Genomic DNA, 25,085 nt, shown 5'->3' on the forward strand with positions numbered 1-25,085 from the left:
AGCATTGCTAGATTGATTGATTATTATGCTTTGTTTTTGTTTTTTTTATTTCAGACCTTTAAAGGTTTTCTTTAAATCAATTATTCAGTCCTCTCAAAACTATGGGCCAGATCCACAGAGAATTAGATGGGCGCAGCGTATCAGAGATATGCTACGCCGCCGTACCTTACATGGCGGATCTTCGAATCCTCAAAGAATTTGCGCCTTAAGTTACGGCGGCGTAATGTATTTCTGGCGGCGTATTTCAAATTGGGCGGGTAGGGGGCGTGTTTCATTTAAATGAAGCGCGTCCCCGCGCCGAATGAACTGCGCATGCGCCGTCCCGAAATTTCCCGCCGTGCATTTCGCTAAATGACGTCGCTAGGACGTCATTTTTTTTTAACTTCGACGTGAGTTACGTCCATCCCGATTCACGGACGACTTACGCAAAAAAAATAAATTAAAATTTCGACGCGGGAACCACTGCCATACTTAACATGGCAAATCTAACTATACGCCGCAAAATACCAGCTTTAACTATACGCCGGAAAAAGCCGACTAGAGACGACGTAAGAGAATGCGACGGCCGCGCGTATGTTCGTGGATCGACGGAAATAGCCAATTTGCATACCCGCCGCGGAAAACGACGAGAACTCCACCCAGCGGACGCCGAATTGAGGGAGAAAGGGCATCTTAGATCCGAAGGCGTACGAAGCCGTACGCCTGTCGGATCGAACCCAGATGCCGTTGTATCTTGGTTTGAGGATTCAAACTAAAGATACGACGCAGGAAATTTGAAAGTACGCCGGCGTACTCTGTCTGTGGATCTACCCCTATTATTTTAGTTTTTGGTATTTGCTGGAGAGTTAAAGGGCTTGTAAAGGTTTGTTTTTATTTTCTAAATACTGTATATACTAGAGTATAAGCCGACCCGAATATTAGCCGAGGCACCTAGTTTTACCACAAAAAAATGGGAAAACGTATTGACTCGAGTATAAGCCTAGGGTGTCCATCTGCATGCCTCACTGTGTCCATGCCTCACTGTGTCCATATGCATGCCTCACTGAGTCCATGTACATGCCTCACTGTGCCCATGCCTAGACTGACATTTAACATTAAAAAAATTGCATTTTTCTCGTCATGAAAAACGGTCGTGTATACGCGCCATAAGACTAAGCACTGTTAATCGCGTCAGCTCTTCTGTCCCTTCTGCTGTGGCATATATTTTTGATTTCATTTTTTGAATAAAAAGGCAAAAACTTTTTTGGAGTGCCGCTGTCCAGAACGTCTTCCTGTTTTATTGCTACATGCATTGCCAGCACCTGGGCTTCTAAACTGGAGGAGAGGTTTTCACCTTTGTTTGACCCACCTAGAGCGGTGATATCCACTTCCCCATCCCGATTCCTAGGTTTAGCATCTAGGCATCAATGACCTCTGGTCATTAAAGAGTTAATGTGTGAAAAAAATTAGCCTGCACCAACAAGGGACTCCAATGGAATCTACAGTCCGCCAACACATGAGATTCCAGACATGGATGTTGAAGATTCCCAGGAAATGAAGCCCTTTCTCCCTCAATGGTACATAGCCCAAGAGTCAATATGTAGCAATGTCCATAAGGGGAATGTCTGACAGGTGACATCAGACCTGGTGACCTCCATTCTGTCAAAGGATTGGTTAATGATCTTTCAGAACTGCAGTGTCTCATTCACACTTGGCGGACTCCGTCGCTACGGAGTCCGCCTGCTCCCGGCGGCTCAGCCGATGGATGACAAGCTTCTCTCTGCTCACTGAGCCGGGAGGGGCTTGTCGGGGACCGCTGTGTCTTATGGAGCGATCTGATGAAAATGGACAGCATGTCCGTTTTCATCAGATCTTACCCGATCCGATCCGCATGGACGGATGGGGATGTGGCCCCCATACGTATGGGGATGTGGCCCCCATACGTCCGTTTTCATCGGATCGGATCAGATGTCAGCGGACATGTCTCCGCTGACATCCGACGCTTCATAGGAATGCATGGAACGGCCGTTCAGGTCCGTGACAGACGGACCCGAACGGCCCGTAGTGTGAATGAGGCTTAATACTTAGCATTCTGTGATCTTCAATTCATGGAAATCCCCCTTATGAGCTTTTTCTTGGTATTCAAGAAATGGTTTTAAAATTTCTCACAATCAAATTTTTGGCTTAAAAAAAAACCTTAACGACCTAAATCACAGATGGGTTGTAAAATAGCAAAAAAATAAATAAAAAATGATACAATCTAGATCCAACACTTTACTCATTCTGTGTGGTTATCCAAGAAGATTTTGCATTCGATCTTACATTATGCTACAATGTTTCTTGTACATTTTAATTGCCTGTAGGTGTCATTATTGCTTCAACAGAACACAACAAGCCAGCAAAGAAGCTTAATATAAATCAGAACAAACCTAAATGCTGTATAAAAAATATTTTCAGCAAGTTATAAAACTGTGATGACAGCCCTCTTCAAATTAAAAGCAGATGGACCTTAAAGAGTTTTAGTCTTTCGGTGACCGCTGTAACCAAGTGTGCGCACATTAATCAGATTAATGGAAACCTGAGAACATTATCTGTGTTGTCCAAAGCAACCCGCTAAAATGACATTTTCTGGCCAGTTGCTATTGGCAGCCAGGGCATATTTGTTTCCTTCAGATATGGCCAATTGTGTAAGCTAGATCATCACATCTAAAATGTACTTGGGCCCATTCCAGAACCATGGACGTTGATTTGGGGTGGGCTTGCCTCTGTGGCTGTAATGGCCTTCACCCAGGGGCGGACTGACAACTCATAGGGCCCCCGGGCAATAGGAGATTATGGGGCCCCCAGGCAAAAGATTATGGGGCCACACAGTATACACACACACACACACACACACACACATACAGTATACATACACACATGGGTGTGCCAGGTGTGCCCAGGCACACCCTAATCACCCTGTGCAGCACAAATTCTCCCTACTGCCCTAGCTCCTCCCCTTCCCCCATCACAGCGCTTTCAGCTTCTCTCCTCCCCTCTCCCACCGGCTGTTGCTGTGTGGATGTTTTAGAATGAGTGGGGAGAAGGGGCCTGTAAATATGTAATTTACTGGCCCCTTCCCTTTCTAAATGAAGATTGTGAGTGATCGGTAGCGTGCATTTGAGCTTTGGGATGCACACCCTAATGCAATAGGCTGCGCACACCTATGCATACATCGTTAACACACACAGACACACAATATACACACACAGGCCCAGATTCTCGTAGGAGCTACGACGGCTTATCTCCAGATACGCCATTGTATCTCTGAGTCTGAGCCCTTGTATCTTGGCGCCTGATTCAAAGAATCAAATACGCCAGAATTTGTATAAGATACGACCAGCGTAAGTCTCCTACGCCGTCGTATCTTAACTGCATATTTACGCTGGCCGCTAGGGGCGTGTACGCTGATTTACGCCTAGAAATATGTAAATCAGCTAGATACGCCAATTCACGAACGTACGCCCGGCCGTCGCATTACAGATACGCCGTTTACGTTAGGCTTTTCCCGGCGTAAAGTTACCCCTGCTATATGAGGCGTAGATGAGGCGTACCAATGTTAAGTATGGACGTCGGAACAGTGTCAAATTTTTCACGTTTTACGTCGTTTTTCATAAGTCGTTCGCGAATAGGGCTGTGCGTCATTTACGTTCACGTCGAAAGCATTGACTTCTTGCGGGTTAATTTGGAGCATGCGCACTGGGATACTTTCACAGACGGCGCATGCGCCGTTCGTAAAAAGCGTCATTTACGTGGGGTCACATTCAATTTACATAACACACGCCCACATCTTCCACATTTAAATTAGGCGGGCTTACGCCGGCCTATTTACGCTACGCCGCCGCAACTTTGGTTTGAGAATACTGCACTTGCCTGTCAAAGTTGCGGAGGCGTAACGTAAATAGGATACGTTACGCCCGCACAAAGATGCGCGCTTCTACGTGAATCCGGGCCACAGTATACACATACACACACACACACACACACACACACACTGAACAGGTACTGGAGAGGCGGGACAGCTATAAGCTTGGGATTAAAAAAAACAAACAACAAAAAAAACATACTGTCCTGGTTTTACTGAGGCTGGCAACCCTGAAGGGGCCCCCGGGCAGTAACCGAGTGCCCGAATGGTCAGTCCGCCCCTGCCTTCACCCCTTGGTAAGGTGTTCCCCATAATTTTGAAGTATGTCTGTGGGAATAAGTCAGCCATAAGTGACTTTGCGAGGTCAAGTAGCGATGTAGTACAAGAAGAATTGGCTCGCAATCATCGTTTCAATTATTTGCAGGGATGTTTAATAGGATGGAGGTCAGGGCTCTGTGCAGGCAACACTAGTCAACCCATGTCTTTATGGGGCTGACCCTGTGCACTGGGACCGTAATGGAAGTTCCCTAAAATACTGCCCAAGGTTGGAAGTGGATAATTGTTTTGCCTGCTCTAGCATTAGCAGTACCCTCCACTAAACACCTGAACTCAATCATTTATAATCCACTCTCCATCGGCAGTATAGCGCACAGAGCCATCTACTGCATTAGCAGAGAAGGTCAATGTTGGGTAGCTTTAAAAAAAAAAAAAAAAAAAAAAACATGCTTTTAATAAGGTCTGTGATCACTAATGGGGTTTTAAACTCTTTCCCTACATAAGTCCTGCTGGAATATGAGCTCCGTACACAAGAGAATTGAATAAGCGGCCGTAAATTGCCTGGTGCAGTCACTGGTATTAATTAAATGCAGCCTCCCCTCAGATTAAACTATAGATGGAAAACTAAACCCTTGCAGCAGAAATGTACGCCTTTCCAAAGCTTCACTTACTATGCCAAGCCCAATGACAAATGTTATTCTAATCTTAAAGGATGTCAGAGGTTTTGCCCAACATGCCCATTTAAAATTGGGTACAGCATAGGGACAGGATTTAAAGAAAATGTTGCGTTTTGCAGCATTTTTGCATTAGCATTTTTTAGCAAAACTATACTCCCACAAAAGCTTATGACTCAAAAATGCAAAAAAGTCACAATTTTCAGCATTAAGTTCTAACAGTAAATTAAGAAAAAATAATCATGTCATAGGGGTAGATTCACATAGGGGCGCGCAATGATACGGCGGCGCAGCGTATCGTGTTTACGCTACGCCGCCGTAACTTACAGGATCAAGACTGTATTCACAAAGCACTTGCTTTGTAAGTCGCGGCGGCGTAGCGTTAATGGGGCCGGCGTAAGCGCGCGCAATTCAAATGTGGAAGGGGGGGCGTGTTTTATGTAAATGTATGATGACCTGACGCGATTGACGTTTTTTACGGACGGCGCATGCGCCGTCTGTGTACATATCCCAGTGTGCATTGCTTCCAAGTACGGCGCAACGACATATTGGTTTTGACGTAAACTTAAATTACGTCCAGCCCCATTCGCGAACGACTTACGCAAACGACGTAAAAAATTCAAATTTCGAAGCGGGAACGACGTCCATACTTAACATTGGCTGCGCCTGCTAATAGCAGAAACAACCTTACGCCGAAAAAGCCTAACGTAAACTACGTAAATACATTGCGACGGGCGTATGTACGTTTGTGAATCGGCGTATCTAGGTAATTAGCATATTCTACGCCGACAACAACGGAAGCGCCCCAAGCGGCCACCGTCAGAATGCACCCTAAGATACGACGGCGTAAGAGATTTATGCCAGTCGTATCTTAGGCAAATGTCGGCGTATCTAGCTTTCTGAATACAGAAAGTAGATACACCGGCGCAGATTTGAATTTACGCGGCGTATCTATGGATACGCCGGCGTAAATTCTATCTGAATCTACCCCATAATGTCAATGATCTTGGACAAAGCAGCCATGATTCTCCTCTCTCCACTGGCGCTCCTCCCCCTAGATGTGCGGGCTCGCTCCCGACCCAGCTGTGTGTGTTCATTGACAAAGTGTATGGCACAGCCCTGCTCCCTCCTCGCTGGCTGTGATTGTCTCTGAACCAATAAGGAGGGAAAGAATGGGCACTGCGCTGTATTGGGGGGGGGGGGATAAAAAAAAACATCAGCCTTTTGAACCACTTTAAGGTTGTTGAGCAAAATCCTAGGCGATTTAGGGATGAAGCACATAGAATATATAAGAGACAGATGAGTAGTGGATTTGATTTTAGGGAAATGCAATGAAGGAACACGTAAAAGCAATCTTAAAGTGATTGTAAAGGTTTTTTTTTTTTTTAAATAACAAACATGTTATATAACCTGCTCTATGCAGTTGGTTTTGCACAGAGCAGCCCGAATCCTTCTTTTGGGTGCCTCTTTTCTGCTCCTGGCCCCATCCTCCTATTGAGTGCCCCCTAAGCTCTCCAATAGGGGCACCCCAGCCAAGTCAGAGCTCTGTGTATCTGTTCAGACACGGAGCCCCAACCCGGTCCCACCCCCCTCCCCTGATTGGCTGATTGACTTTGATTGACAGCCGCAGGAGCCAATGGCGCTGCTGCTGTGTCTCAGCCAATCAGGAGGAGTGTCCTGGATGGCTTAGACATTCATGGACATCACTGGAGAGAGAAGGGGCTCAGGTAAGTAATTAGGGGGTGCTGGGGAGGCTAAAGGCAAGACATTTTTCACCTTAATGCATTCCCTGCATTAAGGTAACAAAATGTCCCAGTAGTTGCAACGTATGTATTTATGTATTTTCTGATGATGGATTGAACAGAGCTCCATGAGATGTTCAAAGCTTGGGATATTTGTCCATAACCTAACCCTGCTTTAAACTTCTCCACAACTTTATCCCTGACCTGTCTGGTGTGTTCCTTGGCCTTCATGATGCTGTTTGTTCTCTAAGGTTCTCTAACAAACCTCTGAGGGCTTTACAGAACAGCTGTATTTGTACTGAGATTAAATTACAAACAGGTGGACCAATTAGGTGACTTCTGAAGGCAATTGGTTCCACTAGATTTTAGTTAGGGGTATCAGAGTAAAGGGGGGGGGGGTGAATACAAATGCATACCACACTTCAAATATTTATTTGTAAAAAAATGTGAAAACCATTTATCATTTTCCTTCCGCTTCACAATTATGTGCCGCTTTGTGTTGGTCGATCATATAAAATCCTAATAAAATATATTCACGTTTTTGGTTGTAACATGACAAAATGTGGAACATTTCAAGGGGGTATGAATACTTTTTCAAGGCAGGGGTGCCCAACCAGTGACCCGGGGGCCATATGTGGCCCGCGGAGCTCTCTGATGTGGCCCGCGACCTCCTGCTCTCTGATGGAATAGAATACTGTTATTAAAAGGTCAGTTTATTACTAAAATCACAGTGTATATATGGGCAAATCTGCTCTGCAGTGGTTACTGGGCTGCTTTCAAACTTATCCACAGATGCAGAGCAATGCAGCTGCAGGTAACCTGCACTGAGCCAGAGACTTCTGTTATTACCTGCGAGTTTGGTGAGCTTCCTGAAAGTGCACCACACCTGCAGAATATAATAGAAGTCTATTGCAAAGTGCAGGAAAGCCAAAAAGGTACACTGCATAGCACCCGCGGTGCGAGTAAACCACAGTGCATCGATGTAAAAGCAGCCTTGGGCCCCTTTCACACGGTCAGTCCGACCCAATTGGAGTCTCCATTCACCTCTAAGGAGTGGCAGATGTAAACCGACTTGTGTCCTACCTCCAATCCACAAAAATAATTTAGTGGGCTGTGTCCGTGTCTGCTCTGAATATGCAGAGCGGACACGGACCTGTCATCTGCCCATGACCTGTCATCCGCCCACGACCGGTGGCCCACGATCGGCTACCAAGTCGCTTAAGTGGCCCTCATGCTTCAAAAGGTCGGGCACCCCTGAGCTACAGTAATAATCAGTGATTACTTCTGCATGCTTAAATATTGGGCAAAATGCAAATGGAAAATGTTCCAAAGAATGCTGAATGGAAAATGTTCCAAAGAATGCTCAAACTGATAAAGGACAACCAGCAAAGCAGGTCTTGTAGAGTTAACCCTTCTTTTTATCAGATGCAGTTAAGCACTGAGCAACACTGCATTGGCACAATCATTAGACAAAATACAAGAGAAAGTACTTCCAAGCTATTATACCATAGAAATGAAAAATGCAAAAAAAAAAAAAAATTAAAAAAACACACCCCAACAGACACAAACTGAAATACTACACTGGCTGCCCATTGTTGTCACAGTGAAATGCCGCACTCGCTGCCCTTTAGAGTCACAGAAACAAATTCCTTAAGGAACGCCTACTAACCGCATAATTAAAAATGTCACACAAAACTTTAGGAATATGCAGATGACGCTTTCTCTTCCCTTTTATTGGTTCACTTGACATTCTTCAAATTCTAGTTTGTAGGTGATAATGGATGAATGGAAGGCAAGCACTGCCTACGCTCCACATAATAAGCAATGCCGGGTCCTAACCTCAGCAGCACACTCATAATTCAGACTGCCCACAAGCACTCTTCTTACTCCCCTGCTTTGTGCCACTTTGAGGACACCGTGAATCATTATGATTAGGACTGGATATTACTTTAGTTTGGGCCGCCACCAGGATGATTTTTAGGGTGCCCAAAGGAAGCCACCGACAACAGCTCTTGTATGGGGGAAAAAAAAAAAACAACAGTGCAGTCCTCTGATCTATACAGAAGTAGAAGGATCTCCACACTGTGGGTCACATTCAGACCCATTTATTAACAGGTCCTATCATACAGCTTAATAGGCAGGAGTAGAAAGCAAGACATGGCAAAAAATCATCCTCTTGAGCCAAACAAAATTACTCAAGTGGTGTGGTTGCTGGACCAGAAAAAAAAAACTGCCAAGAGGTCAACAATGCCTCACAGACTGTACGACGACGTGCCCGTTTATCTAAAGTCTTGGCATAGCGCCCAACTGTTCCTCTTGAGGCCAAATCTCTCTGTCCCTCATGCAGCCTTCGTCGTCTTTTTTTAGTTTCATGTGTACATCTCTATACAAAATGTCCTATTGTACTACCAAAAGTTTTATACTGCACTACATTTTTTATCCAGCCTCTGTTATTCCTGTATATTTATAATTATAAAATAAGCCAATAGCAAGGAAAAATAGAAGTTTGTCTCTTGGTTTAGTCAATAATTTTCAGCATATTAGATCTTTGTGGTCTGGTCCGTGTGACCGTGGCCATGGCAGGGACATGTCCTTTGCCTACATACTTTGTGCTAAAGCTTTATCATGCAAGTTGGGAGGCCTTACGTCAGGGGTGCTCAACCTTTGGAAGCGCAAGGGCCACTTTAGTGATTTGGTAACCTGTACCAAGCCACAATGAATTATGAGCTTTTACCTCCTCCAAACCGCAAATGTAAAGTCCTTACTGCCCCAAGCCCCCTCTAAAGGCTCATACACACAATCGGACTTCCAGCTGACTTTTCCGTGGATTTTGGTCCGAAGGGCGATGGCCGTGAACTTGTTCTGCATATACACGGCAGAACATTTTCAGCCAACATACACCAAATCAGGTGGTTTTTCAGCTCATTGCCACCACCCTTTGGGCAACTTCTGCTATTGTTGTCTGATGTTTAGCATAGGTTGTGATCATGTGTGTTTGTACTTTGTTGTTGGAAAGTTTGAGAGCATGCACAGCGAACATTTGTCCGTTGAAAAACCAATTGTCCGATGGAGCATACAGACGGTTGGATTGCCCGATAAAACACGTCCGTCGGACCGTTGTTGTCGAAAAGTCTTATTGCGTGTATGGGCCTTAAGACTGCTTTCATACTGATGTGCTGCAGTGTACATCTTGCGGGTGTGGTGCACTTTCAGAAAGTGCAGCAAACATGCAGGATATAGTAGAAGTCTATGGCTCAGTGCAGCCAACTCGCAGGAAAGCGGCAAGTGCACAGCACCTGTGGGTCAAGTGCTAATATGTCCATGCTTCCTCCACTGACGGCACCAGCTTTGTGCACTCTGATGTTCTGGAATTGCAGATCAGCAACCCGTTGATCATGACTTGGGCTTGCCAACCTGCCATCCCAGAGCATGGACATGCGCTTCCCTGGTTTGCCACATCAGAGGTCCACGGGTTGAGCACCCTTATGTAGATGAAGAGTATGTGCTGATCATCTCTGACCACCTTACATTTTTTATTTTTACTCTTGTCTATACACTAATCTAACTTCACTAAATATTATTACCCTGGTGTACAAAATCTAAACGCCACTTTAATGATCTTCATGAAAGTCTATGTAGTTATCCCTGAATAGCGTCTCCTGTATGACCTGGACATTAAAACACTCCTCAAGCAATGCTTGGCAAAGTGTATGTGTTTGTATGACATGGATATTAGTATAGAAGAAAGGATACACTTTTATTGGTAACATTTTTGGATTTCTTACCTATTACATCAGAGGCCCTCAACGATTCCTTTAAGAACACAACAGAGATCGCCGCACTTCCTGTGTAAAAACAAAAAAGATATAAGAACAATTAATAATAATAGAAGCTGGAGAGTTAAACCAATTAAGGATTGCCTGTATTCCTGGGGATTGTATTGGGAAGATCTCTGTGCTCAAAATCCCAGGTCTTTTTAAAAACTTTAAATTATTATATGGTGGCAGAGGTCTAACTAGAACCTTCAGGGCCCCAGTGCAAGAAACCATGTAGGGGCCTCCCTGACCTCATCTCTTTCCATCCGAGCCCCAGGCTTCCAATTCTGAGAGGGTGTCCATGGACTTCCCACACAGAAACCTGCCTCCCACGTGCCCCCTGGGGCGTGCTTCCAACGCGCTCTGACCCAACGGGCCTGGTAATGGACTGGGGGGACCCATGCCGTTTTTTTAATGAATTTTTATCTGTATTGCCGGGACCCGAAAATTCATTATAGCCGCGATCAGTTTTAAATTATGTTTTTTCCTTTCGAAATTTCATTTTGCTGCAGGGACTGTTCTAAACATGGGGAAAATGTGCCACTTTACAGGCATACTATAGATACCCCCCAGGTATGAAATGTAAAAGAATATTTCACTTTTATTGTTTTACTTTAAGCATGATTAAAAATCACTGCTCCTGAAAAAATGCCAGTTTTTAAAACTTTTTTTTGCATTGATACATGTCATTTTATAAAAAGGTTTAACAACTTTTTTATTAAGGCATTATCTTCATAAACTGCCGGGCCTCTGGAGCAAAACGAGTCATATGTAATAGAAAGATAAAAACAACAGACAAAGATAAACTCGTATTTTCCTCTACGTAATTATCTCTGCCAGGCCTTTATATTATCAGTCTCTCCATGACAACAGTTCAGCATGTCATGGGGCTGTCATTCAACATTTAAGGCCACATGCTAGCTGAAAGCTAGGGTCCCTGAGGCCTAATAGATAAAAGGGAATCCACTTTATGTTTTGAGAAAAGCACTTTGTTTATGTCGCCAGGGAGGTCAGTTCTAAATGGAGGGTTGAAGAGATTGTGAACATCGGCAGGTACAGAACTAGATACACTGATACCTAAAAATGTAGTGTTTCTAGGCATACAGACTTATTTTTTTACTGATGTAAATGCAGCTCATTGTTCTTTTTTTTATACATTTTTGTGAACAATTTTTATTATAAAAATTTACAAAAAGAAAAAAAGAGACAAAGCCTAAGTAACACGACAGCAGTTCAGCATGTCATGGGGGTTTCACCTATTTTTATAGGTGAAAATAAAAATAAATAAAAAAGAATAATAATAAAAAAAAGTATACAAATAATAAAACACTGATACGATTGTGTATATTATATTATATATATATATATATATATATATATATATATATATATATATATATATATATATATATATATATATATATATATATATATATATATATATACATATATATATATATACACACACATACATATACACACACATACACATTTTAGATACCTAAAACCAACATTAAAATATATAACATGGGGGCTCAAGAGGGAAGGAAAAAAAAAAGAAGAAGGAGATGGACTTATCAGCAAAGTGACCAATGCTGTGCAGAAAAAGAATAAGGACTAGGAAGAATCGGAGGACAAACTGAAGAGTTCTAAAGATATTCATGAAAGATATCCATATGCCTTGGTCTTGGTGCTGGTTTAAAAAATCTTACTTTACATTGCCTTCAGGTTTTGTCTTGCAGAGCTATGAGTGTAGTTGGCACATCACTGTCCACTTCAACCTCTACCAAAAGGATCTCTCTCCTCCCCCCTCTCTCCCTTTTACTTTTCCCCTTGTTTCTTGATATCTTTATTAAAGCGGAGCTCCACCCTATTTTACAACAGTAGCTTAATCACATTACAACAATGTATTCTATTAAAAACGTTATTTTTTTTTTCTTTACTACAGTACCTGTGTTTGCCAGGTGTTCCTCTGTGTTTCCGGTCTTATTCTGCGGATATGGGCGGGTATTTCATCATTTCCACAGTGCCGCAATGTCTCCTGGGAGCTTGTGTCATTGTTCCCAGGAGTCATTGCGGAGGCCTGCCGCGAGTTATGGCGGGATTTAGAAAGCAGAAGTGATGCAATCCAGCATCATACTGCCGACATGTTTTTCGGTTTACATACCGTAGTATAGGTATTTTCCCCTCGGCTTCTGGATAGTGAATCCCGCTGTAGTGGGCGTTCCTATTCAGAGACTAAGTGATTGACGTATGACAAAAGCTTCACTCCCGGCGCATAATGCGCGTCACCAGTTTCTGAAAGAAGCCGAACTGCGAGTCGGCTCTATACGGCGCCTGCGCACCGACGTTCGGCTTTTTTTGGAAACTGGTGACGCGCCTTTTGCGCCGGGGGTGAAGCTATATACTTGTTTTTAGGGTGAACCTCCACTTTAAATGTAAAGAAAAAAATTATAAATTAGGTCTGTCGATAAGATGTCCAATACTATAATAGAAAGATAAGAGTTTTGGGGTCAGGTATTGTTTTTAATGTGCTGCATATAGATCAGTAAAAAAATAAATAAAATAAAAAATACAAAAATCTGTGATACTGGACAGTATTTTGCACACACACACACACACACACGTATGGCACTTTCCAACAAACGTTAAAAAAATTCTTGCGTGTGTTAGCTTAACAAAGTAAAGTGTCTCCTATCAGGTTACTGCTGCTACCTGTGGTCCCCCTGGGGTGCTACCCCTAAAAAAGATAGAAAGCAAGAAGAAATATAAAAAATTAACTTCTCCTTAATGCTGGCCCTGTTCCTTCCCCACCAGCACCACCATCTTTGAAGGCCCGGGCAAAGAGCAGTGGACCATCCGCACACACACCAAGTTGCCCCTCGCTTGTGCATAAAACGAAGATCTGAGACCTCCTTACTTGTGCCATCTTTACACACGCATGAGAGGAAAAGTCACGTGTGTGGAGATGTGATAAAGGTCTTTGACGGGTCCCGAATGCCAACCAGAGCCCATGTGGAATTGAGTGCACGAGAGGAAGTGCTGCCCTTAAGCACAAAAACCCACTATATATATATATATATATATATATATAAAATTATTGTAGGAGAGAGAGGAGACTGGAACCAGGTGTGAAGAATTCGTTTTTTGGGGTGAATATCCACTTCAAGTCAACAAAAAGATGACCGAGATGCCTGACTTCCCCATATCAATTAAAAATGTTCTCCTATTGCTTATCTTATTGCTTATAATCATCTTATTTGGGTCCAAACAGACCTTTCCCCTCACTTCCCACACTTTTTACTATGATGTCACTGAGGGAGGAAGTAAAAAGAAGCGTTTCCAACTGAAACACAACCAGCAGTTAAATGTCTGACAGAGGTAGAGGTTCTACCCCTTCTCCAATGTATCCAAAATGATTACTACATGTACCTGGCTGTCACCATGCACACATAGGTTTCCTTTTATAGGAGGTGAAATAAAGCCATATTTGCTGCCCATTTGAGACAAAGTGTCAAGTTATCATGTTAGGACACCGCTGCACTCCTCTGCTACATCTGCTGTATCCCTTGGGTAAACCCAGTACTTTTGGGTATGGGGGCAATGCGATCTTCCCCCTTGCTAAATAAAAAGCTTAGTGCCAGTGTGGACTGTCACCAAAACCTAAGCGCTGTCATGTGGATTGCTTGGGAAAAAGTTTGTTAAACTGGCAATACACGATCAAAATTTGGCTAGTTTATTAGGGACTGGCCAAATTTTCTGATCTGGAGGTACAGTACAAGACAAAAAAAGCCAGGGGGAGCATAGTAGCAACAAGCCTTTAATTTGTCCTCGTGGCTATGTAGGTGAATAGTAGGTATGGAATGACTGCACATAACAGTGGGTGTATGTTAAAGGGGATGGCTAAACTGAATGTGTGCCTATTACCTTTATACATGGCATATATATGCCACAGTACTTGTACCCACAAAACATGGCTATTTACACAAGTGACAGTATGACAGACATGCCTAAACCTCAGAACAAAGGATAATTACAAAATAAACTCTTGCATTGCATTTACTTTTCTGCACATAAGAAAAAATGAACTCTTTGCCCAAGTCCATCTTAAAGAAGAACTTCATTATAAGTTATAACAATCAACCGTTGAGATTATGAAGGATTTTGTAACGTACAGCATAGTTTGTAGAGTGCAGTAATCAGAGATGGGGAAGGAAGAGGGCCACAAAGGCCATGAAAAAGACTATGATGACTAGTAGCCAAGGACAACATGTGCTCTATTTTTTTCCCAGGAGTGACTGACCAGATCAGATGTAAGTGTCCAGCAGTGACCAGTATAGATCTGTGGCCCCAGCAGTGACCAGTATAGATCTGTGGCCCCAGCAGTGACCAGTATAGATCTGTGGCCCCAGCAGTGACCAGTATAGATCTGTGGCCCCAGCAGTGACCAGTATAGATTTCAGTGTCCAGAGCAATGACTAGTACAAATATCAGAACACCCCAGCAGTGACCAGTATAGATGTCAGTGTCCCCAGCAGGGACCCATATAGAGCTCAAAAATTCCTTCCTGATCCCCCGAGAGGCAATCGGATATTCCCCAGATCAACTTTACCTATAAATGTCAGTACCCAGTTACAGTGAGGAAAATAAGTATTTGAACACCCTGCTATTTTGCAAGTTCTCCCACTTGGAAATCATGGAGGGGTCTGAAATTGTCATCGTAGGTGCATGTCCACTGTGAGAGACATAATCAAAAAAAAAAATTCCAGAAATCACAATTTATGACTTTTTAACTATTTATTTGTATGATACAGCTGCAAATAAGTATTTGAACACCTGTCTATCAGCTAGAATTCTGACCCTCAAAGACCTGTTAGTCTGCCTTTAAAATGTCCACCTCCACTCCATTTATTATCCTAAATTAGATGCACCTGTTTGAGGTCATTAGCTGCATAAAGACACCTGTCCACCCCATACAATCAGTAAGAATCCAACTACTAACATGGCCAAGACCTAAGAGGTGTCCAAAGACACTAGAGACCAAATTGTACACCTCCACAAGGCTGGAAAGGGCTACGGGGAAATTGCCAAGCAGCTTGGTGAAAAAAGGTCCACTGTTGGAGCAATCATTAGAAAATGGAAGAAGCTAAACATGACTGTCAATCTTCCTCAGACTGGGGCTCCATGCAAAATCTCACCTCGTGGGGTCTCAATGATCCTAAGAAAGGTGAGAAATCAGCCCAGGACTACACGGGAGGAGCTGGTCAATGACCTGAAAAGAGCTGGGACCACCGTTTCCAAGGTTATTGTTGGTAATACACTAAGACGTCATGGTTTGAAATCATGCATGGCACGGAAGGTTCCCCTGCTTAAACCAGCACATGTCAAGGCCCGTCTTAAGTTTGCCAATGACCATTTGGATGATCCAGAGGAGTCATGGGAGAAAGTCATGTGGTCAGATGAGACCAAAATGGAACTTTTTGGTCATAATTCCACTAACCGTGTTTGGAGGAAGAAGAATGATGAGTACCATCCCAAGAACACCATCCCTACTGTGAAGCATGGGGGTGGTAGCATCATGCTTTGGGGGTGTTTTTCTGCACATGGACAGGGCGACTGCACTGTATTAAGGAGAGGATGACCGGGGCCATGTATTGCAAGATTTTGGGCAACAACCTCCTTCCCTCAGTTAGAGCTTTGAAGATGGGTCGAGGCTGGGTCTTCCAACATGACAATGACCCAAAGCACACAGCCAGGATAACCAAGGAGTGGCTCTGTAAGAAGCATATCAAGGTTCTGGCGTGGCCTAGCCAGTCTCCAGACCTAAACCCAATAGAGAATCTTTGGAGGGAGCTCAAACTCCGTGTTTCTCAGCGACAGCCCAGAAACCTGACTGATCTAGAGAAGATCTGTGTGGAGGAGTGGGCCAAAATCCCTCCTCCAGTGTGTGCAAAGCTGGTGAAAAACTACAAGAAAGGTTTGACCTCTGTAATTGCAAACAAAGGCTACTGTACCAAATATTAACATTGATTTTCTCAGGTGTTCAAATACTTATTTGCAGCTGTATCATACAAATAAATAGTTAAAAAAAATCATACATTGTGATTTCTGGATTTTTTTTTTTTGATTATGTCTCTCACAGTGGACATGCACCTACGATAACAATTTCAGACCCCTCCATGATTTCCAAGTGGGAGAACTTGCAAAATAGCAGGGTGTTCAAATACTTATTTTCATCACTGTATATTATGTACATTTAGCAAAGAATCCAGGCCTTTCTTAAAGCAATCTACTGAGCTGGCCAGATCCACCTCTGGAGGGAGTCTGTTCCACGTTTTCACAGCTCTTACTGTGAAGAAACCTTTCCGTATTTGGAGATGAAATCTCTTTTCCTCTAGACGTAAAGAGTGCCCCCTTGTCCTCAGTGTTGCCCGTAAAGTGAATAACTCAACACCAAGTTCACAAGTTCACTATATGGACCCCTTATATATTTGTACATATTGATTATATCTCCCCTTAATCTCCTCTTCTCAAGAGTGAATAAATTCAGTTCCTCTAATCTTTCCTCATAGCTGAGCTCCTCCATGCCTCTTATGAGTTTGGTTGCCCTTCTCTGCACTTTCTCCAGTTCCCGATATCCTTTTTGAGAACTGGTGCCCAAAACTGAACTGCATATTCCAGATGAGGTCTTACTAATGATTTGTACAGGGGCAAAATTATATCTCTCTCTCTGGAGTCCATACCTCTCTTAATACAAGAAAGAAATAAAATAATAATCCTTCCTCAACTATGAGTAGCAACCTGGATAAGCAAATGCACAATAAAGAAAACTCAAAATCAGGATGACACGACTTACCTATAACAGCGACACATCCCAAGGGAGCGATGAGGGTTGCTGGGGCAAAGCCGTAAGCAGCAAAGTTGCCCAGTTCACCAATGCCCATTAGTAACATTCCACACCACCACAGCTTGCTTCTGTAATATGGGATGGGGTTCTCCTGTCGGGCTAATCGGACATGTGTGTATTTCTGAAATAATATATTCATCAACAATTAACTTCTTTTACTGCTCCGAATGCAGAAATTCAAACAGCAATGTACACATTTGAAACAAATATATAAACATTGACCTGTTTAGGCTCCATTCACACCTAGGCGTATTTACGCCCGACGCTCGATACGCTGGAGGGGAGAAATACCATTGCCCTCTATGGAGATGGTTCACATCTCCACGCCGAACGCCTGAAGCTCAAAACAAGTCCCGGACCCTTTTTTCAGGCGGCTTCAGCGTTCGGCATAGGAGATGTGGACCTGGGAGTTAATGGGGGTTAAAATCGCGGCGTTTTGTCGCCTCAAATTGCGGTACAAAACGCTGCAATTTGTCGCCACAATTCGCGGGACAAAATGCCGCGATTAGGTGTGAATGCAGCCTTAACCTGCAAATGGTTTGTAATTCGGTTTGGCCAGTATTTTGAATCACGCACACCCCACAAAGCACCAGGGTGGGTTTGATTTAAATCAAGTTGATTTAAATCACTAGTAAAAAGGCTTGATTTAACCACCTCAGCCCTGGACCATTTTGCTGGTCAATGACCAAGCCACTTTTTTGCGATTCGGCACTGCGTCGATTTAACCGACAATTGCGCGGTCGTGCAACGTGGCTCCCAAACAAAATTTACGTCCTTTTTTTCCCACAAATAGAGCTTTCTTTTGGTGGTATTTGACCACCTCTGCGGTTTTTATTTTTTGCACTATAAACAAAAATAGAGCGACAATTTTGAATAAAAAAATGAATATTTTTTACTTTTTGCTATAATAAATATCCCCCATATAATATATATATTAAAAAAAAAAAATTCTCCTCAGTTTAGGCCGATACGTATTCAACATTTTTTTACGTAAAGGAAAAAAAAAAACAATCGCAATAAGCGTTTATTGATTGGTTTGCGCAAAAGTTATAGCGTCTACAAAAGAGGGGATAGTTTTATGGCATTTTTATTAATATTTTTTTTTTTACTAGTAATGGTGGCGATCAGCGATTTTTATCGGTACTGCAACCTTATGGCGGACACATCGGACACTTTTGACACATTTTTGGGACCATTGGCATTTTTATAGCGATCAGTGCTATAAAAATGCATTGATTACTGTAAAAATGTCACTGGCAGGGAAGGGGTTAACACTAGGGGGCGAGGAAGGGGTTAATTATGTTCGCTAGGTGTGTTCTAACTGAAGGGGGGTGGGACTGACTAGGGGAAATGACAGATCGCTGTTCATACATTGTATAAACATGCGATCAGTCATTTCTCCCCCTGAAAAGGACCGGGAGCTGTGTGTTTACACACACAGCTCCCGGTTCTCGCACTGTATCGAGCGATCGCGGGTGCCCGGCGGTTATCACGCCCGCCGGGCACGCGCACGGCACCAGGGGCGAGCATGGAAGGGCCCCTAGTGGCTGAAATGCAAATCGTGTAATATTACGTGATTTTGCGCAGCCGAACCGTCCTGCCGCCATAAAACTGCGGCGGCTGGTAGGCAAGCGGTTAAATCATAATTTTTAAAGAGCAACTGTCATTTCTGTTCCACAGCGGCTCCTCCTCTGACCCGCTGTTGACTTGCCGACAGTCCTATTCACTTTAATGGGATGGCTGGTGATGCGGCAGTGACACAACAAGGTGAGGGACGCGGCGGCAGCAGGTGAGTGAGTGAATGCCGCTAACAGGTGCTGCCATGATGGATCTGAAATGACAGGTGCTCTTTAAATGTTAGGACTTTTTCTTGCTGGTAGTTAGAATCTTTAATATTAGGAAACCTTCATTTTGTTTGCTATTTAGAATAATAGGCGGTCAGGTTAGTAAAACAGCGATATCAGAACCGATTCAATCACACAGTTTGTAGTGTACAAAGATTTGTAAAACAATGGGAAAAAGGAATATTCCTGAACTTTGTTTTATCTCATGGTTACTGTGAAATTTTGTGAATGCATCAATGCAGTGCATGTTATCTCAGCTTGCAGGGCTTGGATTCATTGAATGAGTACCAAAAATGTAAATATTACAGAATATAAAGCCTCATGCTACATAACTAAGCTTCAGTTCATGCTGAATAAACAAAATGATTAATATATCTTAAAATAGAAAACTATATTTAGATAGATTTTTACTCCAAAAGCATTTTATTAAAAGAAGTTTGCTAAAAAAAAAAAATAATAATAATAATCTAAAACCTCCTCCCATGCTGGCCTCAAGGACTTCTGCCGAGCCTCTCCCATCCAATAGAACTCCCTATCCTAATCTGTCCAACTGTCTCCTACTCTGTCCACTTTTTAGGCACCATGCACACTAGCACTTTTTTAAGCTCCTAGAAGCGGTTATTAGCATTCTTATCTGCTCCTAGAAGCTAAATAGTGTTACCCTATGTGTCCATGCACACTACATTAGGCCATTTTTTGAGGCGTTTTTTGAGCTTCAGCGTCTGGGAGCAGAAACAAAAAATAGTTTTGTCAAGTTTTTTGGAGCATTTTTCCAGCAGAAAAAAATAAAATGCTGAATGCTCTTAAATGCGCCTAAAACACTTCCAAATGCTACTAACAGTTTTTTTTAGCTTTCTTTCATCTTTCATGCACTGTGAAAGCGCTAACAAAATGCAAATGCTCCTAAAAACTTCTAAATGCTACTGCAAGCGAGCACAAAAATGATATTACAGTGGAAGCTCGGATTACGAGCATAATCCGTTCCGGGAGAATGCTCGTAATTCAAAGAACACACATATCAAAGCGAGTTTCCCCATTGAAATTAATGGAAACAAAAATAATTTGTTCCGCCATTGACTTCAATGGCATGCAATACCGCATGTGGCCAGATGTGGGGGGTGCCAGAGAGCCTTGGAAACACGCAGGAAGGCCCGAGGACAGCTCGGCTGACCTTGCAAAGGCTCGGGAATGGAGTATTTCCAATGTGTTTTTCACTGTTTTCACTGCCATCTCCTTCCCTCTAATTAGAACCCCCAAACATTATATATTTTTTTTATTCTAACCCCCTAGAGCAGGGGTCTTCAAACTACGGCCCTCCAGTTGTTCAGGAACTACAATTCCCATCATGCCTAGTCATGTCTGTGAATGTCAGTGTGTTACAATGCCTCATGGGATGTGTAGTTCTACAACAGCTGGAGGGCCGTAGTTTGAGGATCCCTGCCCTAGAGAATAAAATGGCGGTCATTGCAATACTTTCTTTCACACCGTATTTGCGCAGCGGTCTTACAAGCGCACTTTTTTTGGGAAAAAAATACACTTTTTTTTAATAAAAACATAAGACAACAGTAAAGTTAGCCCAATTTTTTTTATATTGTGAAAGATAATGTTACGCTGAGTAAATTGATCCGCTTCAAAATTGCGTCCGCTCGTGGAATGGCGACAAACTTTTACCCTTTAAAATCTCCATAGGCAACTATTAAAAAAATTCTACAGGTTGCATGTTTTGAGTAAGGGCCCTTTCACACTGGTGCGTTTTTGCTGCATTTTCGCAGTAAAAATAGCGCTATTAAAACGCTCCCCATGCCCCTCTCCATTGAAATGAATTAAAAACGCGGTAAAATCGCGGTGTTTTACCACGATTTTAACGCTCCGTTTTTACCGCGTTTTTAATTCATTTCAATGGAGGGGGCATGGGAAGCGTTTTAATAGCGCTATTTTTACCGCGAAAACGTGGGGGAAAACGCACCAGTGTGAAAGAGCCCTTAGAGGAGGTCTAGGGCTAGAATTATTGCTCTCCCTCTACCAATCGCTGCGATACCTCACATGTGTGGTTTGAATACCGTTTACATATGCAGGTGTACTCACGTATGCGTTCGCTTCTGCGCGCGAGCTTGGCGGGACGGGGCGCGTTTTCTGGCTCCTAACTTTTTTAGCTGGCTTCTAGATTCCAAGCAAATTTGTCAAACCTTGTTCCACTGTATCAGCATTTTTCATTCAGTGCTTTTTTTTCTAGCATTTTATAGCTAATAAAAAAGCATGGAGCCTTAGGAAATCCCTAAAAACCCTTCTCTTCAGAGAAGCCCATTCTTCCTTCATCTAACAAATGTACTTTTATTTTCTCCATCAGCTCATCTCCCAGTATTTACCTCTTGTATTACTTGACCCTCCCTTTTAGATTTTATTCTTTAACGAGAAGGACCCTCAGATTTCTCCTGCATTGAATTGTATTGTACTTCGTGTCCTCGTGTTGTAAAGAATGCACAAACTAGTGGCACTACATAAATCCTGTATAATAATAATAATAATAATAGCCATTTACAACTGTAACGGAACTCCTAATGGGACAGGGGTTAACGCAGTTTAAGATATTCCATTCCCGAACCCAAGACAGCTATCGACACTCGGCAGTCAGTCAAACGAATCCTAATAACGAGACACACAGCTCTGTTTGAGGTTCCACACAAAATAGACCCTTCATTGAGAAAAATCAGGCTCTTATATACAGTTAGTAACCAAAATGAACAATGACCCAACTCCACCCACAACATCATAATGGTTCCTAACGAGCTCCCTCAATACACATCTTTTAGTCAGACATTCTGGCTCCAGCTCTGACATAATTTACATGAGCTAATTAACTACAGCTGATAATTCATACACCTGACCTTTAGGCTGCCTGTTAACTCACAATACACATTACCATCAATGGACCTTCACACAATACAGGGTCAATTAGCACAAGCCATCCTAGATTCATTTACATCACAACAGACAATAGAATGCAATCACAGCAAGCTTTATAGTACACTACATCCAACACACAATATATACAATATTAAATCTGGACTAGCCCAGACCATAGTGGGGTTCTCATTCACCATGTGCCCCTATTAGAGACACAGGGTGACCTACACATAAGAGGCATCGGGGAGCTTCTGGGTCCCATGGGCCCTTCCGTTACATCTCTCCCCTTTCGGTAGGAGACTAACACAGGTGGAGACCCCAGACGGGTTGACTCCGAAGTTAGTCCATAGTTCCATTCCTCTAATGCTGGTATTCACACAGTACCCCAAATAAATTGCTCCAAACAGAGCATTACTCACCCAGCCAACCTCTGCCTCTCTCAGAGAACACGCCCGCCGCTGGGGAGAGGCCTGGACTGGCCCTTCTCCCTGGAGTCCTTTCAGCCGCTGGAGAGAAGACAGGGTGACTGGGCTCAGTCCATCATGCTGTTGGGGATCTGGGCCAACTGCCCCATCCCTGGGGTGTATAAGTGGAGACTGAAGTCCCATCCACTTGTGGTAGGGGAAAATCCCCCGGTGCTCGCAAAGCAAGGCTGACATCCTCCTGTCTCAGTGCCGCACCATTTTCTGGGGTTGTGTCAGTGAAGATCAAAGTCCCATCCACTGATATCAGCTTAAGCTGCAGTTGTGTGCAGTGGGCCAGTAGCATCCTGCCCTGCTGCCAGTGATTCAGCTGGGAGTAAAAGCTTTACAACCTCAGCTTGTTGCTGGAGAGAGGGGCCAACTGCCCGGCTCCCTGGAACTCCACATCATCCGCTTCGGCTTTAGGGATGGCAATCTTCAGATTTTCCACTGCCAATTCATCAGCCAGGATTTCAGAGTTGTCAGCTGATATTTCCTGATAGTCCCAGGCAAAGGGAGCCCCACCCTGCTTCTGAGCAGAGTCTAGCAGCTGTCTGTAGGCGATCTCCAGCTCCCATTCCTGAATGGCCAGAAACTCCAAATCTTCCTGTGCCCAGTGCCCTTCCGAGACATTCAATTTTTGCTCTCTGTGCTCCATTATTTCCTCCAAGCGCCACTCCCAAAGTCAGTGTCACTGGACATCCTCCAATACAACAATCCCAGGCCATCATAGGCATAGCCTTCCGTGGGGCGGTCATCCACTGACAATGGGCACTCTTGGGCTACATACCACCGGAGGGCTCTGTAGCTCTCGTCCAACCGCATCTCTGCCCGGATCAGCCTGCTTAACTCAGCTGTCCACTCCTGCTTTGGTTGTTCCCCCAATAACAGCATTTGTACATCATACTGCGACAAGTACCTTACATGGATGGAGGGGAGAACTTTTCCCTGGTGTTGCTGCTCGAGAGCTAGCGCTTTCTTCCAGAGTTCGCAACTGATCAAATCAGACCATCCCAGCAGGACCTCCTCTGATACTGGTCCTCTGTGCTGTATCTGCATCTCGTGTAACCTCCTTCTGAATTCCTCTTCCATGGCGACTGGTATCTGTACCTCTCCTCTCCCTTCAGTTGGTGCTGCTGTGACTTCTTCTGCTGCAGCACCTCTTTGATGTAGCCAACTTGCATCCACAGCAGCTATAACTAGGTCTATGATTTCTGCTGGAGGGTTAGGACTATACTGTGCCAGTTTTAGTTTAACAGCTAGATCAAAACGTGCCTCTTCGGGTGTCCTGTCTGTTACGCTGGGCCTTTCCGTTATGTTGGGTCTTTCAGCTCTATCCATTTCGATGAGTTCTGCGATAATGTCCCTTTTCTTACGGTTGTTGGCCGGTCTTCCCCGGTTCTCCAGTAAGTCCTTGAGGGAAGAGAGCTTTAGCCGTTCATACTGTGCCTCCATTGTCCTGTGTCCTCTTGTAGGCTGTGGAATCATCCCACTGCTGCCACCAATTGTAACGGAACCCCTAATGGGACATGGGTTAACGCCATTTAAGATATTCAATTCCCGAACCCAAGACAGCTATCGACACTCCACAGTCAGGCAAACGAACCCCAATTAACGTGATACACAGCTCTGTTTGAGGTTCCACACAAAATAGACCCTTTGAGAAAATCAGGCTCTTATATACAGTTAGTAACCAAAATGAACAATGACCCAACTCCACCCACAACATCATATAATGGTTCCTAACGAGCCCCCTCAATACACATGAGCTAATTAACTACAGCTGATAATTCATACACCTGACCTTTAGGCTGTCTGTTAACTCACAATACACATTACCATCAATAGACCTTCACACAATACAGGGTCAATTAGCACAAGCCATCCTAGATTCATTTACATCACAACAGACAATAGAATGCAATTACAGCAAGCTTTATAGTACACTACATTCAACACACAATATATACAATATCAAATCTGACTAGCCCAGACCATAGTGGGGTTCTCATTCACCCTATGACCCTGTTAGAGACACAGGGTGATCTACACATAAGAGGCATCGGGGAGCTTCTCCCTTCCGTTACAACAACCATTACTTAAATCTGTAATACATTGCCATATAGTATTCATACCCCTTGAAATTTTGTCCCATTACAACCAAAAACCTAAATGTATTTTATTGGGATTTTATGTGATAGACCAACACAAAGTGGCACATAATTGTGAAGCGGAAGGAAAATAATAAATGCTTTTCCAAATTTTTAATAAATAAATATGCAAAAAAGTGTGACATGCATTTGTATTCAGCCCCCCTGAGTCAATACTTAGTAGAACCACCTTTCACTGCAATTACAGCTGCAAGTCTTTTTGGGGATGTCTCTACCAGCTTTGTACGTCTAGAGAGTGACATTTTTGCTCATTCTTCTTTGCAAAATAGCTCAAGCTCTGTCAGATTGGATAGAGAGCGTCTGAACAGCAATTGTCAAATCTTGCCACAGATTCTCAATTGGATTTAGATCTGGACCATTCTAACACATGAATATGCTTTGATCTAAATCATTCCATTGCAGCTCTGG

The 25,085-nt window shown here is 43.4% G+C and overlaps 1 protein-coding gene across 1 annotated transcript in view; it reads right to left on the minus strand.

Annotated features, from left to right (window-relative positions):
• Window positions 1–25,085, minus strand: part of NIPAL2 (NIPA like domain containing 2) — a 199,593-nt gene that overhangs the window by 107,164 nt on the left and 67,344 nt on the right. The window contains exons 3-4 of the mRNA XM_040354767.1: window positions 17,247–17,418; window positions 10,361–10,420 (exon numbers count right to left, since the gene is read on the minus strand). Of these exons, the coding sequence (XP_040210701.1) occupies window positions 10,361–10,420; window positions 17,247–17,418 (232 nt within the window). The remainder of the gene's footprint in view (window positions 1–10,360; window positions 10,421–17,246; window positions 17,419–25,085) is intronic.

Source organism: Rana temporaria, chromosome 5 (genome assembly GCF_905171775.1).
Source record: "Rana temporaria chromosome 5, aRanTem1.1, whole genome shotgun sequence".
NCBI classification, from domain to species: Eukaryota; Metazoa; Chordata; class Amphibia; order Anura; family Ranidae; genus Rana; species Rana temporaria.